The 18,295-nt window shown below is 47.7% G+C and overlaps 1 protein-coding gene across 1 annotated transcript in view; it reads right to left on the minus strand.

Moving 5' to 3' along the window:
- Positions 1-13,880: 13,880 nt before the first annotated feature.
- PSTPIP2 (proline-serine-threonine phosphatase interacting protein 2) overlaps positions 13,881-18,295 on the minus strand; it is a 77,706-nt gene continuing 73,291 nt past the window's right edge. Inside the window, exons 11-14 of the mRNA XM_062201603.1 lie at positions 17,736-17,832; positions 17,534-17,612; positions 15,259-15,293; positions 13,881-13,938 (exon numbers count right to left, since the gene is read on the minus strand). Of these exons, the coding sequence (XP_062057587.1) occupies positions 13,889-13,938; positions 15,259-15,293; positions 17,534-17,612; positions 17,736-17,832 (261 nt within the window). The 3' untranslated portion in view covers positions 13,881-13,888. The remainder of the gene's footprint in view (positions 13,939-15,258; positions 15,294-17,533; positions 17,613-17,735; positions 17,833-18,295) is intronic.

Below are 18,295 nucleotides of genomic sequence, written 5' to 3' on the forward strand. Positions count from 1 at the left end.
TACAGTGTTCGGTACTTTGATCCTAAAGCCTTAACAACAAACAAAAAGCTATGAAGCTACTCAGAATGTACACGTACTCTATGTTCTGGAGTGTGTGTGTGTGTGAAGTTACTGCCTGCCTGACAAATACGAACACTCTTCAGACCACTGGTCTGATCTGTAACACCTGCTAGGACTTCTCCAGGCTGGAATACCGTGGCTGGTCTTCACCAACTCAAAACCTTTTTGGACTTTAACACCCTATGTGCCACCCACTATTTGGCCAGCAAAACTGGGTCAGCCTTCATTGTGCATGTTTGACAGGTTAGTTAGGAAGCAGACACGGTGCACAGATAAATCATGACCTATCACAGCCCATGAGCATAGCATAGTTTGGAAAGATGGGAAGGGCCAGGGTGAGTTTCATATTAAAAAAAGAAGTTAACCAGGGAGGATGGAGAAAGGTTAGAAAAAGGAAAGAAAGGATTTTTAGACAGCAACTCGAAGGAACCAGTCTGTACCTGAGCAAGAGTTAACAGCCACCATGTGTGCTAAAAGTCACCTCCGTCGCCAGAGAGCCACGGTGCTCTGTGAGAGCAGAGGTGGAGAGCATTTAGAGAGGCAGGGGCAGCCAGCTAAGGTGAGCTGGGACAGGCCTGCTGCAGAGGCGCCCGCTGAACAACCGGAGCTTCCACCGTGAAGCATTTACCGCTGGAATGATTTTAGAATCTGTGGCCCATGGCCAGACAGATCAAGTTCTGCATTTGAAAAAAAATGCCGGCCCGGCGCTGTGGCGTAGCAGGTTAAAGCCCTGGCCTGGAGCGCCGGCATCCCATATGGGTTCTGGTCCAGTTGCTCCTCTTCCGATCCAGCTCTCTGCTATGGCCTGGGATAGTAGTGGAAGATGGCCCAAGTCCTTGGCCCCTGCACCCATGTGGGAGACCTGGAGGAGGCTCCTGGCTCCTGGCTTCGGATCGGCGCACTTCTGGCCATTGCAGTCATCTGGGGAGTGAACCAGTGGATGGAAGACCTCTCTCTCTGACTCTACCTCTCTCTGTAACTCTGTCTTTCAAATAAATAAAATAAATTTTTTAAAAGAGAAAAAAAATGCCAAATTCATTCAGGAAGTAAAGCATTAGTCTAAACAAAAGAATTAGATAATGATAAAAGTTGAACCCAGAAGGTGTTTCTGAGACTCCTGCTTTCAAAGGATATGCAGTACACAAATGCTGCTTGTTGAGACACCAAAAGAATTTACCTCTGACAGCAAGCAGGGTTAATCATCGGCCTAATTAGTAGCCAAGGGTTTGCAGCCACCGCAGGAACAACCAACATTTCCTGAGCTCTTGCTGTCTGCTGGGAGCTGTGCTGAGTAATTCTGACACCCTGATCACGTGATCCTCCTAAGAACCCTGCAGAGTTGGTCTTCTCTTCTCATTGTAGACTAAGAACTAAGCCCCGGAGAGGTCGGCTCATTTGCCTACAGGGCGAGCTGGGACAAGAACGAAGGCAGAGTGTAGCATAAGCGGACCTTTACGATGCAAAGCCAGGGATTGGCATTGGGCAGAAGGGTTAAAACTCTGCCTGGGATGCCTGTGTCATGTGCAAGAGTGCTGGGACGTGGTTCTCCCTGGTTCCACCTTCTTGCTAACGTGCACCCTGGGAGGCAGCAGATAATGGTTCAAGTACTTGGATCCCTGCCACCCACATGGAAGACCCAGACTGCGTTCCAGGCTCTGGCTTCAGCCTGGCCCAGTCCCAGCTGTTGCAGGCATTTAGGGAATGAATCGTGGACAGATCCCTAGCTCGCTCACTCTCTCTCGCTCTCTCCCTCTTTTTTTCTCTCTCCCACTCCCCCTCTTCTATCTTTCAGATAAATAATAGTTTTTGCAAAGATTGAAATGCAGGTTTCTTATGTTTGTTTGCAGTATTCTTTTTTAAAAAGATATATTTATTTTATTTGAAAGCCAGAGTTACACAGACAGAGAGGAGAAGCAGAGAGAGAGAGAGAGAGATCTTCCATCCGCTGGTTCACTCCCCAACTGGCCACAACAGTCGGAGCTGTGCTGACCTGAAGCCAGGAACCAGGAGCTTCTTCCAGATCTCCCATGCGGGTGCAGGGGCCCAAGGACTTGGGCCACCTTCTACTGCTTTCCCAGGCCACAGCAGAGAGCTGGATCAGAAGAGGAGCAGCCAGCCAGGACTCAAACCAGTGCCCATATGGGATACCGGCACTGCAGGCAGCAACTTTACCTACTACACCACAGCACCAGGTCCTGCAGTCTCCTACACTTACAGACTGGGGCCAGGATGAATCTCAGAAATATTTCATTTAAAATAGAACTGGAGGAGCAGGTGTTTGGCCTAGCACTTAAGGTAACCACATCCTGCATCTGTGAGTGCCTGGGTTTGATTCCCAACTCCAGCTCAATCCCTGTCAATGCAGAGCATGGGAGGCAGGAATGATAGATCATGCAGTATATTCCTGCCAACCACGTGGGAGACCTGGGTTGCACTCCCAGCTCCTGGCACTGGCCCAGCCCCAGGCTTTGTGGGCATTTGGGGAACGAGTCAGTGGATGAAGGTTCTCTCTCTCTCTCTCTCTCTCTCTCTGCCTATCAAAAAAGAAGAAAAGGAGGAGAAACTGTATTGTCCATCATAGTCACAGTGTTGACTGTTGGAGATATTTTCTCACAGATAACTCTACCTCATTTTTCCTTAATTAAATTTTCTGTTGTTTTATTTAAACAGAATTTTGGTGGCATTAAGTTATTTCCAACATTTTACTGCTAAAAGCAATGCTTACAAGTTACCATTCTTACGTATTTTTTATTTTTGCACTTGTGCATTTCCATAAGACAAGGTCCTAGAAGTAAAATTTCTGGCCAAAGGGGATTTCCCATTTTTAATTTTAATAAATATTGATCAATTTTCCTCTGATGATCTGTATTGATTTTCACTACAATTTTGAGAATTTAAAATATATATACATATATATTTAAAGATTTATTTATTTATTTGACAGGCAGAAATACAGAGAGAGAAGGGCGGAGGAGAGAGAAAAAGAGAAAGGTCTTCCATCCACTGGTTCACTTCCCAGACAGCCACAATGGCCAGGGCTGGGCCAGGCTGAAGCCAGGTGCCAGAAGCTTCTTCTGGATCTCCCATGTTGGTGCAAGGGGCCCAAGTACTTGGGCCATCTGCTGCAGCTTTCTTGGAATCATTAGCAGGGAGCTGGATGGGAAGAGGAGCAGTTGGGACTGGAACTGGTGCCCATACATGATGCTGGCACTGCAGGCAAAGGGTTAACTTTCTAAGCCACAGGGCCAGCCCTGAGAATTTAAAATATTTTTAATTTCATGAAAAAAAAAAAAAATCCTAACCAAGTGATATAAAGAATGAAGCATTCATTAAAGGACTGTAACCCACATAGTACTTTACGACATTCCAAAATGTAACATGACTGTGATTCACAAATCAACCAGTGTCTGGAACAATGGAGCCCTAAGTCAGTAACAGCTAGGGAACGCCAAGGAGCCCTGGGCCACCTTTCTTGACCGGTGCCTTCCAGGGTCTCTGCTGCCACCTGGTGGCAATTTCCTCCATTGGTGCAACCTCTCACCCGTGATTTCCAGGAAGTCATTTATTCTACAAACAATTCATTACTTCCCCTAAATCACTCTGCGAGGAAATCATTCATCATTCCTAGTTGCTAAATATCTCCTGTAAAACTGTGAGATCATGTTACTTCTAGATTTTTTCAGGTTTTTTATTTATTTTTTTATTTTTTGACAGGCAGAGTTAGACAGTGAGAGAGAGACAGAGAGAAAGGTCTTCCTTCCATTGGTTCACCCCACAAATGGCCACTATGACTGGGACTACGCTGATCCGAAGCCAGGAGCCAGGTGCTTCTCCTGGTCTCCCATGCAGGTGCAAGGCCCAAGCACTTGGGCCATCCTCCACTGCCTTCCCCGGGCCACAGCAGAGAGCTGGACTGGAAGAGGAGCAACCAGGATAGAACTGGCGCCCCAACCGGGACTAGAACCTGGAGTGCCGCAGGTGCAGGATTAGCCTAGTGAGCCGCGGCACCGGCCAGCACCCATACTTTTTTAAGACTTATTTTAGCAGCCCAGCTCTCCAGCTACTCCACTTCCGATCCAGCTCTCTGCTATGGCCTGTGAAAGCCATAGAGGATGATCCAAGTCCTTGGTCCCCTGCACCTGTGTGGGAGACCCGGAAGAAGCTCCTGGCTCCTGGCTTCAGATTGGCTCAAATCCGGCCATTGCAGTCATTTGGGGAGTGAACCAACAGGTGGAAGACCGATCTCTCTCTCTCTCTCTCTCTCTCTCTCTCTCTCTTTCTATTTGTAACTCTTTCAAATAATAAAATAAATCTTTAAAAAGATTTGAAAGTCAGAGTTAGAGAGAGAGAGAGAGAGAGAGAGAGAGAGAAAGAGAGAGATCTTCCATTCTCTGATTCACTCCCCAGGTGGCCACAGCAGCCAGCACTGGGCCAGGCCAAAGCCAGGAGCCAGGAGCCTCTTCCAGTCTCCCATGTGGGTGCAGGGGCCCAAACATTTGGGCCATCTTCCATTGCTTTCCCAGGCCATTAGCAGGGAGCTGGATAGGAAGTGGAGCAGCCGGGATGTGAACTGGCACTCATATGGGATGCTGGGGTTGCAGGTGGTAGCTTAACCCTACATTTCAGGGTGGGTAATCAAGATCCCAACAGTTGACCTCTCTGCAGAGCTGCCTTCAGCCACACTGCTGGCAGGCGACAGTGACAGGTAAACCCCGCTCTCCCCAGACAGAGCGGCCTTCAGCGGACAGCAGTAACAGCTGGGAGGGCCCGTGTAAACAAACTGCAGTTTTGGATGTATCCCCGCAAAAGTTGTTTTTTTCCTACTTTTATGTATTTCGTTTTATTTATTTGAAAGGCAGAGAGAGCCAGATGGGATGGGGGTTGGGGGGAGGGGCTCCCATCTAGCTGGGGTTTGGCCAGGCCAAAGCCAGGAGCTGGGAACTCAATCTAGATTCCATATGCAAATCTTGAAAACCAGAACCTATTCCACATGCAGGTGCCAGGAACCCCGCTTCCAGAGCCATCCCTGCTGCCTCCCAGGGTTCACATGAGCAGGAAGCTGGAGCCAGGACTAGAACCCAGGTGCTCCTATATGGGATGCAGGCCCAAGTGGCATCTCAGCTGCTACACCAAATGCCAGCCAACCCTCCCAGGAATTCCAGGCTCAAGTCCAAACCCCACTACCTCAGAACGTGCCCTCACTTGGAGACAGGGTCCTTACAGAGGAGGTCAAATTAAAATGAGCTGGACCCTAATCCAACACACCAGGAGAGTCACTTCACACAGAAGGCGGCTCTGCAGGGGCAAAGGCCCACGGGCTCCCCCCCTAGTGGCTGCTGACCTGGTGGCCTCTGCAGGGGGCAGCAGCCCAAGAACAGGACCTCCCAAGGTGGAGGCATAGACTGAGCAGTCTATCCTCCCCCGCCCCACCCCGCCCCGAATATCGATTACAATTCCAATAGGTAGAAAAAACAGGTCTGGGAGCCAAGAAGTCAGGGTGGCGTCTGTCACCATGGTTCCCAGTGATGGACCCACTGGGGGAATTTGTGTTTCACACCCCGTCAACTTTAGGCTCTGTTGGACCAGAGGTCCTGGATGTAGCAGGTGGGCAGAGGGTGCATCCACAGGGGACAGAGAGAGGACTCCTCTACAAGGCTGACCAGCAGTGGGTCACTCGGGGTTCCTCATGCCAATAGACCTGCAGCAGGGAGTGGTCACCAGTGAGGAAGACGAGGAGAGGGAGGAATAGTCTGGAACTCAGGAGTCTCACGGGTGCCTCTTCAGGTTCCATGTCTGATGAGAAACATAAAGTAGTCGTTTTGGCAAACAGGGTCGGAGAGGAGCCTCATAGCTGGGCACTGGGACCCCTCAGGTGTAGCAGTCTGGGTTGGCCCACTAGTCCAGAGACCTAGACAAGCCAGAGAACGTGCCGCGTGTGAGGGGGATCTGGAAGGCGTGTGTTTGATTTTATTCTGTTTATCTGTAATTGACCAATGAAGGCGGGAACTGTTTGAGGCAGGCAGGATGATGTGTGTCAGCTTGCCAGGGTGGCCGGAACACAGCAACGTGGCCAGTGTGGCTTAGCAGCTGACATTCTTTTTTTTTTTTTTTTTTTTTTTTGACAGGCAGAGTGGACAGTGAGAGAGAAAGGTCTTCCTTGTCCGTCGGCTCACCCCTCAATGGCCGCTGTGGCTGGTGCGCTGCGGCCGGCACACCATGCTGATCTGAAGCCAGGAGCCAGGTGCTTCTCCTGGTCTCCCATGCGGGTGCAGGGCCCAAGGACCTGAGTCATCCTCTACTGCCCTCCCGGGCCACAGCAGAGAGCTGGCCTGGAAGAGGAGCAACTGGGACAGAATCTGGTGCCCCGACCGGGACTAGAACCTGGAGTGCCGGTGCCTTATCAGCTGATATTCTCCCATGGTTCTGGAAAGTCTGAGAGCGGGGGGGGGGGGGGGTGAGATCCTGCAGAGTTGCCATTCCTTGAGGCCTGTCTCCTTGCCTTGGAGACAGCCACTCCCTTGCTGCCTCTGCACGTGGCCATCCCTTCGGCACGGACACCTTCAGGGGCCTTCCTGTTGGTGTAAGGACACCAGGCATACGGATCAGGGCCTCCTTCCAATGGCCTCACTTCGCCTTAATGATTTCTTTAAAGATCCTGACCCGAACATGTCCCATTCTGAAGTGCTGGGGTGGGGATTTCAATATACACATTGGAAGGTGGCACGATTCACCTGTAACAGGGCGGGGGGAGGGGGAGTGAGCATCACTTAGGGGCTTGGGACCAACTGCAGCAAGAGGGACGGCAGCTTGTTCTTCTAACCTTCCTGTTTCATAGTCATGTTTGTGTGTTTGCTTCGGAAGCCGGGACTAGAGGAAAGAGGCTTAGGATGCAGAACAATTAGCGCGGGCACAGATGGCTCTGAGCCGTGCGGGTGTCAGCTGCTGTCACAGCCCCAGCCACACCCCCTCAGTCCCTACCATTTCCTTAAACACCGGCCCAACTTCCACCCGCCAGGGACCAAGTCACCAGCTGAGGAACTCTGAGGCTGGCATCCACTCTGCCAGTGTTCGAGGCCCGAAACACCAGGAAGTTAACATCTCCTAGGAGTTTCCTCTGCCAGAGGCTGGCAAAGTCGGTGAGTCGATGCCCCAGCTCCCTCGTGCGTCTCCCACGGTTTTCCTGGGAGCCCAGTATAGTGAGCTCCAGCTGTCCACTGTGTAGCTCGCTTGACCATGCATGCTCTTTGTCTTCCTCTCGTTCCCTATCTTATGTGCCCACTTCCATACAAATGTCTTCTGGGTTCACCCCCTGGAAGCTCACTCTTGAAAAAAACCACAGAAAGCCTTGACCACTCTGCCATCCAGCCAGCTGCAGGTATGGCCAGCAGGCTAGAGCCCCAAGCCAGGGCCTTGAACATTCCCAAGCCCTAATAATAACGTTGAGATTAGTGCCCAGAACCATGCAACCATGCAAACTTCCTGCGACTCTCATATAAACTCCATCCCTTGTCCCCTGGAGTGGACACCCAGAGAACATCCCTCTCTCATGCTGTCCACCACGAGGACAAGCTCCAGCCCTCTGCTGGTAAAGTCCCCTGAACAATGCTTGCTACATCACCCTGGCCTTGAGTGTTCCCCTTTTGGAACGCTGCAATTGTGGGGATTCCCCTGTCACCACTTTTGGGGCGACTACAGTGGCAGTTTTACTGGGAGGAAATAACCTCCCCACCCTCACCACCACTGCCCTGAGGAAAAAAATCCTAGTACTCAAACCCCTATCTTGGGTCTGCTTCCGGTGGTTCCAATGTCATTGCACCAACAGTCTACAGTGAGCTCATATTTGCTAACTTGAACACCTGTGCCTCATTCATTGGTTCCACTCCCTTATTTCTCTCCTTCTTCACTCTATTCCTCCTTTTTCTCTGGCTGTCTTCTTATAGGCCATTAATCCTTTCATATTTACCGCTGTCTGTCAGGTGCAGGGGATATAGCAGGAAAAAGATAAAAAGGGCCAGGCTCTCATGGAGGTCCAGGCTACAAGGGAACACAGAGCTTTCCCTGTGCATTTCCAGAGTAATTAGGTAATGACGAGGAAAATGGGGCAGGGGACGGTATGGCAGAGGAGTCCAAGTTACACTAGAGGCAAGCACGGTGCCTCCCGCAGGAAGTGACGTTGCAGCTGAGAGCGGGAAGAACTGCTAGGAAGTGATAGGGTGCTATCCTCTCTTGGCCTCCCTGACCAGCAGCTTGTCATTGTGGTGTCTGACAACTACAAATGCAGCATGGTGTGAAATAAGGCTTGGGAGGAAGAGATATGGTTAACCCAAAAATGCACCACAAATCCCAAATCATCGAGAACCTTTATTTTACTTCATATCAAACAGAAAGAGCAACAGAATAAAAATATTATCTTCCATTCATAAAACACGTTTACATCAATTGCATTGACCAAGGGAAAGAGAAAACCGAAATCCCTGAGGAATTGCCAATAATAAATAATCCACCCAAACACAGACTGTTCTGAGAACAAAAGACCATTTCCTGAGCCCGTCCAGTTTGGGGAAGTCAATGACTCTTGCAAACTTCACTTTCCCAAAAGGATATCCAACTGATGCAAGTTCCCTCTCATGACAAGCAGCTCCTACAGCCATCAGCACCTTCCGCTGAATGAGGACTGATCGACCTTCTTTCGACCCATTTGTGCACAGTTCTGGGAGCACTGCTGCCCATGGCAGGAGAGGCAAATGTTTTGTTTGTTCATTGCAGTGATACAGAACTTAACAACGTACTCAGTAAGGAAGTGTGCTATTCTGACTTGTCATGAATGAAAATATACCCTTTTCTCAGGGTTCGCCAGTGATGTAGAAAAGCTACGTAACCTTGCTGCTGTTTGTGGTGACAAAGGAAGACCCAAATATTTGCTAAGAGGTAAGACTGACACTTTAAAGTTTCAGGATCTAGCAAAGGATAGATTTTCTGTGAAGACCCAGGACTGGAGATTGGCTTTGTAACTCCAAAATTCTCTTGGGGAACAGAGTCAAAACACTGTATTTCATTGATTCCAGAATGTTCTTTGTCTTCACGCTTTGGTGTCTCCCCTGTGAATGAGCTTGGCCATCAATGGTTTGTCACAAGTTAATTGGCAACTCCCCCATCCTACCTTCTCCGTGGCATATTAAATAATGGCATATTTTACAACCTATGGCTTAAATTAAATATACTTCTCTGTAGTACAGTACATACAGCGATCCATACACAAATACATCTGACATTGAAGCCCTAATAAGCTTCCCAATTAGAAAAATGCTGGCCAAAAAAAATCTTTGGCATAACCTAAAGTTTAGCATGAGCATGGCAACCTCGGGAGGGGCTGGCAGAGTGGTGACATGGGAACGAGCTACGCTCTGATTCTGGCTGTCCCTAATCAGTTGGCAGCCCCGTACGGAAATTGATTTCTTACTCTGGGCTTCATTTCCTCATCTGTGAAATACAAAGTGCAATCAGACGGCTTCTAAGTCTCCCAGCCAAAAAGGCAAGGTCATTTCCATCCTGCACCACTGGAAGTGTGAGCCTGTGTGGAAATCCCCTAGCACTGCCACCCACTGCAAAGGAGTCCTTCGGCCCCTCAGCAGCCACCACTGCTCTCCCGGGGTAGGGGTGGGGGGGTCACCACTCCATCCACTGTCCTGCTTCCCCAGGAGTCCACCACTCACCCACAACTGCAGTACCTGACTGAGAAAGAACGATTCTTTGGTCTGGGGCAATTTGTAAACTTTGTCCAAAAAAAAAAAATGCAGAAGTTTATTAGCTTAAATGGAACTAAATGCCTACCATAAATTTACAAAATATCAACAAATTGCAACCAGGGTTCACTGCAAAGTCTTCATGGTTGGCAAGATTCAGCTATGGATTCTGCTGCTCTGGGGACCTCTTTCCGAAGCATAGGAGCATTCGCCGGAAAAAAAGGGTTGTTTTCTGAAAGAGAATAGCATTTCAACGTTCGTACCCACTCCCATCTGAAGCACGTCTCCGAGGAAGGAGAGTTAAGTGTGCTTGCTCGACCAAGGAAAATGAACAGCGAGAGAGGAACATGAAGATAGCATTCCTTTATGGCAGATAAATAACACACGTATTCATATTCATATACATATTTGAATTCAAAAATGCAATGTGTCTTTACACAAACACGTTAGAATCAAAGAATAACAGCTAAAATAAACTACAGAATACAACATGAATTCCCAAGCCTTCCAGTTTAAATCTTCATTCTGAAGATGCCAACTATTTTATTTTATTTTTCTTCTTTTGGACAGGCAGAGTGGACAGTGAGCGAGAGAGAGAGACAGAGAGAAAGGTCTTCCTTTTTGCTGTTGGTTCACCCTCCAATGGCCACAGCGGCTGGCGCGCTGCAGCCAGCACATCGCGAAGCCAGGAGCCAGGTGCTTCTCCTGGTCTCCCATGGGGTGCAGGGCCCACGCACTTGGGCCATCCTCCACTGCACTCCCGGGCCATAGCAGAAAGCTGGACTGGAAGAGGAGCGACCAGGACAGAATCCAGTGCCCCGACCAGGACTAGAACCCAGTGTGCCGGCGCCGCAGACAGATGATTAGCCTATTGAGCCGCGGCGCCGGCCGTCAACTACTTTAAATGTTATATGACATGGCATTTAACTAAGTTATTAACTAAACTAGACTTCTTTCTTAAAAATCCTCTGAATTCAATTATACATGTGCACATATGTTAAGCACCTATTCCTTGAGCTGGTACAGACCCTAAAATTACAGAACTTGAGAGGCTGAACTCAAGTAAACACGTGGCACTAGCATCTTGCATTCATATAGAAAATTTGTAGACTTTCAGAAGTCAGAGTTCTTGTTCCTTGAAGCCCTTAGAATATATGCTCGGGGCAGGCACTGTGCTGTAGTGGGTGAAGCCACTGCCTGCAGTGCCAGCATCCCATACAGGTGCCAATTCCACTTCGGATCCAGCTCTCTGCTGTGGCCTGGGAAAGCAGTAGAAGATGGCCCAAGTCCATGGGCCCCTGCACTCATTTGGGAGACCCAGAGGAAGCTCCTGGCTCCTGGCTTCAGATCAGCACAGCACCAACTGTTGTGGCCAACTGGGGAGCAAATCAGCAGATAGAAGACCTCTCTCTCTCTGCCTCTCCTTCTCTCTCCGTGTAACTCTGACTTTCAAATAAATAAATCTTTAAAAATATATATATGTTCAACTCAAGCAAGTAAAGGCAAGAAAGAAAGAAGTAAAACAAAAAGAAACTCGAAGGCCTGCCCATGCTCTGTCTATAGCCATCACCCACTTGTTGTTCCAGAGGGCAGGTTTCACCTCTGAATCCCAAGTCACTGGCTCACTCGGATTCTGCTCCACCTCCTCCCAGGACTTTACCTTCCTGTGAGATGAAGGTGGGCTTACAAAATGAAAAAGAAAAGATATCTGCTTGTAAAGACTGCAATTTATGTGTAGGTCAGAAAATTATATATAATTAGAAAATATAAGGGTTTTTTAAAAAGATTTATTTATTTGAAATACAGAATTACAGAGAGAGAGAGAGAATCAATCTTCCATCTCCTGATTCACTCCCCAAATGGCCACAATGGCTGGGGCAGGACCAGGCCAAAGCCAGGAGCTTCTTCCAGGTCTCCCATGTGGGTACAGGGGCCCAAGCACTTGGATCATCCTCTGTTGCTCTCACAGGTGCATTAGCAGGGAGCCAGATCAGAAGTGGAGCAGCCAGGACTCGAACCAGCACCCATATAGGATGCCAGCACTGCAGGCAGTGGCTTAACTCGCTATGCCACACACCAGCACCCTAGAATGGAATATTTTAAGCTTTCAATTTCCTTATATTTCACAGCAAAGGTACTTGAGTTTTAAATGTGTTTCTTAAGCAATTTAAGGACTTATATTTACATGTAAATAGATACTAACTTGTTATTTCTATCGAATTAAGACAATAGGGTGTCTATGCTAAATACCTAATTGGCTATAAGTCACAAAGTAGGTGTTTTTGGAGGATTGAAGGTAAGCAACGTTTGACGTACTCAACGTTTGATGTGCAAGCACTTTTCAGCAGATAGAAAGAACACTGTAGGAAATCACCACGGAGCACTGTTCAGACTTGTTCTGCTTCATAAATGATCACCAACACCAAATCAGAAAAGGGGGAAAGAGGCTGTTCCAATTCTCTTGTGAAGTCCTATATTCCACCCACCCACTCCAGTGATCAACTCTTCAAAATATTTTCAGTCAAATAAGTCATAAATTTTCACTGTAGACAAATTAGAAAAAGGGCTGTCAGAAAGAAAAAAGTATTACCTATTTCAGAATATAGCCTTTCAGACTTTTTTGTGCATATATGCCTATGAAGTCAAACCTCAAGACCACTTGAGTTACAAGAACTCTACTTTAGGCCAGCGCCGTGGCTCACTAGGGTAATCCTCCACCTGCGGCGCCGGCACCCCAGATTCTAGTCCCAGTTGGGGCACCGGATTCTGTCCCAGTTGCTCCTCTTCCAGTCCAGCTCTCTGCTGTGGCCCAGGAAGGCAGTGGAGGATGGCCCAAGTGCTTGGGCCCTGCACCAGCATGGGAGACCAGGAGGAAGCACCTGGCTCCTGGCTTTGGATAGGCGCAGTGCACCAGCTGTACTGGCCATTTGGGGGTGGTGAACCAACGGAAAAGGAAGACCTTTCTCTTTGTCTCTCTCTTTCTCTCACTGTTTAACTCTGCCTGTCAAAAAAAAAAAAAGAACTCTACTTTATGAAAAGTGTTATGGTTTGGAAAATAATTTGAGGATTCCCCAAAGGTCCACATGGTGACGTCTCAATCTCCAGAATCCTATGTTACTGGATTAAGGATGGAATTGAATTGATATTGGTATATGAAGGTGGAGCCTTGGAAAGTAACGACATTGGTTGGTTCCTAGGGTAGGAGAAGCTCTCATGATGGAATCATGAGGGCTAAATAGAGACACATGGACCTGGAGAAGAGCGAGCTTCCTCTGTCTCTGCTTCCTGCCTCTCCACGTGATCCTCCCTCTGCATGCACTCTGCCCTCCTCAGATGCTAGACAAATAGAACCACCTGATCTTGGACTGTGAACCTCCAGAACTGTGGGCCAAAGTATACCTTCTTCCTTCTAAGAAGCTCTTCTCAGATATTTCAGTTAAAGTAACAAAAAGCTGACAAATGCAAGGAGTGTCAACTTTGGCTTCTCAGGCACTCCTTTGGGACTGTGAAGACTGGTTTTGACTTGGGGCAAGCTGAAGCACCTGAATGCCAGAGAATATGTTGCCATGTGGCCATTCCTGCAGCCATGACTGGCTTAGCAGTGTTCAGCTCCCTTCCAAGAATCCTCGCAGCATGCACGCTCAGAGCAGTACTAATCTGGTACAGGATGATCCTGTGATGCCATGGTGAGTCTGATTGTTAGTACTGACTTTTTTTTTTGCTTGACTCCTCCAATTTTGGGGGCTGGGGTAGAACAGTAAAGGTTGACTAATTTAAACAGGGAGGAATTGTGTGCTTTGTTCGTGAGATACCTCAAGTATAGGTGTGTAATAGCCACAGAAGAGCTTAACAAGAGCAGCTAACTAATAATTGTAGAAGAATTAAGGAAGGGAAACGCCCTCATCCAAATAGGTATGGAGTGGTTTCCAGTTGCTTCCATTCAGGAGAGGTCAGCCTCAAGGAGGCCCACAGCCACCAGTGTGCCGGCCTCACGTGCGGCCTTGCTAGTTGTAGTGGTGTCATAGAGATGCTTCAAAGACACACAGGCGAGTCTATGTGAACATTAACAGCTCTTACCTTCAATGTCACTGATAGATCAAGCTGTAGTCAGAAACCACAGAGTAATCAGGGTCATCTGCAAAGGATGGAAAACAGGAAAACATGAAGCTACTATTTTTTCACCATAAGATCTTTTAGCCTTTTTCTTTTATTTTCTTTTTTTTAAGATTTATGTATTTGAAAGGTAGAGTTACATGGAAATAGAGGCAGAGAGAGAGAGAGAGAGAGAGAGATCTTCCACCCACTGGTTTACTCCCCAAACAGCCACAACACCTGGGACTAGGCCAGGCCAAAACCAAGAGCTTATTCTGGGGCTCCCACATGGGTGCAGGGGCCCAAGGAGTTGGGCCATCCTCCACTGCTTTCCCAGGTGCATTAGCAGGGAGCTGGGTCAGAAGTGGAGCAGCCAGGACTCGAACTGGCAACCAATACACTATAACTCTGGCCCCAATCTTGGCCCTTTTCAAACTAAGGCACTCCACTAGAAGACTGAGATGACTGCCCTTTTGTAACAAGAAAACATATCCAACAATAAAAACTATACATGGTAAAAAAAAAAAAAAACCTATACATGATAGCCATGACTACAAATCAGAAGACATTCTCAATATTGTGTCTTCTTTACTCTTTAGCCTCCATGCCCAGGTATCAGCACCCACAGTAAAGGCATCTTCAAAAGTGGGCAAACAGTAACCGCACTGTCAGGTGGTAATTATCAGGCAAACAAGAAATAATACAAATCATCACATAGGTCAAATATGGCTACAAAAGTGGCTGAAGCTATATTAAATTTTTAATGAGCTGCTAAATGCAGAATAAATTGCCCTCTTTCCACATTTCTTTGAACGTAGACAAATATATCTTCTTTACACTCAAATAATTAGTATTTGTTGAGAACCTGATATGTGCCCAGTACTGTGTTAGGTGTTTGCAATCTGACACAGGTAATGACAAAGGGCCCTGAAAGATCTTATGACCATCCAGGGAATACAACTAACAAAACAGCTCCGACACGTGGTTCTCCCAGAGGTACCATGGGAGTTCAGAGGAAGAATAGACCCGTGGGACTGGTGAATGACCCCATCATGGGTAGTGCAATATATGCCATTCTCGTGACCCAAGGTAGACCAGTTTCTTGGGCAATTTGCCTTCAAATAAGTTTCTCTGTCACTTCCAGAAATGACTCTCTTTGATAACTACAAAACAGGTCACCAATAACAAAAGTTCACTCTGTGATAAACGGTGTGGTGTGACAGTAAGGTTCTAACACAGGCTCCTTCCACTGGGGAGTTAATTCTGTTTACTCTTTTCTTTTCCCTTACTTCAACTCTTAGCTATTTAACCTTCAAAAACAACCTGACACAGGAATGTCAAAAGGCCTTTCTTGGCGGCCTACCTGGTAAACTTTTAGGAATCGGGAGAGGTCCTCTCCTGTAAGAAAGGAAAACCAAAGACGTTCACACGCATTCTTGTTATTTTTATAACCATCAAGTTCATGCTACTAGCATGCCACACTCTAACCAGATCTGGTTTCTGTGCTGGAGGGTCCAGAAAAGCACAGCTGAAGCAAATTATCTGGAAATCCACACCGCAGGTTGAGCCTGGTGTTGAGAGCCAGGGTGCAGAGTGGGCAGGAGCACAGAGCCCTGCCCTCATCGCCCAGACTGGCAGGGTTAGGCTCTCATCTATGGGGGCAAGATTTCCTAAGCTCTGAGCACACCCATCTTCATGTGTAAAAAGGGAAAATATGAGATCTTCAAGAAGTTCACAGAGAAGCTGGCATTGTGGCACAGTAGGTTAAGCTGGTGCCAGCAGGCATCCCATATGAGCCCAAGTTCAAATCTCAGCTGCTCCACTTCTGATCCAGCTCCCTGGTGATGTGCCTGGGAAGGCAGCGGAGAATAGCCCGGGGTCCTTGGGCCCCTGTGCCTATGTGGGAGATCTAGAGGAGGCTCCTGGCTTCGGCCTGGCCCAGCCCCAGCTGTTGTGGCCATTTGGAGAGTGAACCAGCAGATTGAAGATCTCTCTCCCTCTCTCTCCCTCTCTCTCCCTCTCTCTCTCTCTCTCTGTGGCTCTGCTTTCAAATAAATAAAATAAATCTTTAAAAAAAAAAAAGTTCATGGAGAATACATATTATGAAAAAGTATACATGGATTTCAAGATTTTCCACCAAAATAATCTCTTATTTTTAAAAACTTATTTTTGTATCTATTGGAGATGCAGAAAGACAGAAAAACACAGAGAGTGAAAAAGAAAGAGCTCACAGCCACAGGCTCACTGTCCAAACGCTCACAACCACCAGGGCTGGGCCAGGGCCGGAGCCTGGAGCTCACAGCACAAGTTAGGTCTCCCATGAGGGTGGCAGGAATGCAATCCCCACTGCCTCCCTATGTCTGCATTGTGAGAAGCCCAAGGCAGGAGCTGGGGCAGGAATCAAACCCAGGAACTGCAGCATGGGACACGGACATCGTAACCACAGAATAACCGCCTGTCCCCAAATTTCTCTTTCAATCCCATTTTTCCAGAAACATTTTGAAGTTCCTCCCTCATTTTGAGAGCTAAGTCAGCTCACTCATATTAATGGATTTGAACAGGGCCTGACATTTTTTTTTTTTTGAGAGGTAGAGTTACAGACAGAGGGAGAGACAGAGAGAAAGGTCTTCCATCCACTGGTTCACTCCCCCAAATGACAGCAATGGCCAGAGCTGGGCCAACCTGAAGCCAAGAGCTACTTCAAGATCTCCCATGTGGGTGCAGGGGCCCAAGCACTTGGGCCGTCTTCTACTGCTTTCCCAGGCCATAAGCAGGGAGCTGAATTGGAAGAGGAGCAGCTGGAACACGAATCGGTGTTTATATAGGATGCTGACGCCGAAGGCAGCGGCTCAGCTTACTATACTGCAGCACCGGCTCCAGCATTCTTATGATCATGATCGCTCCCAAACCTGCCATCTTTACTGAAACTGGACTGATAATTCAACAGCTTAGGCTTCCAGCTGACTGCATGTGAAAGAGAAATTCTCTCCTCTCCGAGTCCTTTATATGAGGGTAGCAAACTTTTCCTACGATATGCCCAATAGTAAATGATTCAGGCTCTGCTGCCTGCATACTGTCTCTCTCGTGATCGCTCAACTCCCACATGAAAGTTAGCCATACACAAGCAGAATCCACCGAGGTGGCCATGTTCTAATAAAACTTGATTTACAAACACTAAAATCTGAATTTTATGTCATATCCACATGTCACGAAACAGCACCCTTTTGAGTTTTTTAACCACTTAAAAACATAAATCTTCTTAAATCAAGGACCTACAAAAACAGGTCCATCAGATTTGATCCTAAGGGGACAGCTGGCCGACTCCCGCTTTCCACAGGCTGGAAGAAAGGTGCAGGATTCATGAATGAGTGGTGATGATCCCACCATGCACGAGCCAGTCTTCCTTGAACTATGACTAATAAAATCCATTTCACATTTTTCCTAGAAGTGCCATTTCCAAAAAGCTAGCAACGTCACTCAGCAAAGGCAGTGGTAGAAATGTTCCAATTCTAATGTCTCACACACAAGGAATAAATGCATTTTTATTGATCAACCACAAATTTTAAAATGTCTTCTAAAATTAATAGTAAACATGCTTGTGAAAAGTCTCTCATCACGTGACGGGCAGTCGGTATTACCTTGCTATGTTGGGCCCGGTAGCCTTTCCTGGAGCGACTGCATTCTTCGGGGAGTAGAAGTTCTCATACATGATGGGTGCTGGGAGAACCATCAAGAAACAAAACATTACGAGGCAGGTGTCTTACATCTTCAATGAGCTCGGCCAAGAAATGCTGGCAGAACTGCTTCAGCAACCCTCCCCCACCCCGCCGCCTCATTCACCTGGTGGGGTCTGTCCAGTTTTGCGCTGATTCACAAAGTACTCGATGTCTTTCTCAATGCTGCACATTTCTAAGCTCTTCCGGACTTGTTCATACATCTACCCAAAAGAAGACAGATCAGCAAGCAGAGGCATGTCGATGACAAATGTGGCACGGCTCACTAAGAAAGGTTTGATAGGGGCCAGCGCTGTGGCACAGCGGATTAAAGCCCTGGCCTGAAGCACCGGCATCCCATATGGGCGCTGGTTCTAGTCCCAGCTGCTCCTCTTCTGATCCAGCTCTCAGCTATGGCCTGGGAAAGCAGTGCAAGATGGCCCAAAGTCCCTGGGCCCCTGCACCCACATGGGACACCCAGAGGAAGCTCCTGGCTCCTGGCTTCGGATCAGCACAGCTCCGGCCATTGCAGCCATCTGAGGAGTGAACCAGCAGATGGAAGACCTCTCTCTCTGTTTCTACCTCTCTCTGTAACTCTGTCTTTCAAATAAATAAAATAAATCTTTTTTTTAAAGAAAGGTTTGATAAATGGCTGATTCTCTTCCAAATTTTGTTATTTTGGAAAGA

The sequence above is a fragment of the Lepus europaeus genome, chromosome 9 (genome assembly GCF_033115175.1).
Source record: "Lepus europaeus isolate LE1 chromosome 9, mLepTim1.pri, whole genome shotgun sequence".
Lineage (NCBI taxonomy): Eukaryota > Metazoa > Chordata > Mammalia > Lagomorpha > Leporidae > Lepus > Lepus europaeus.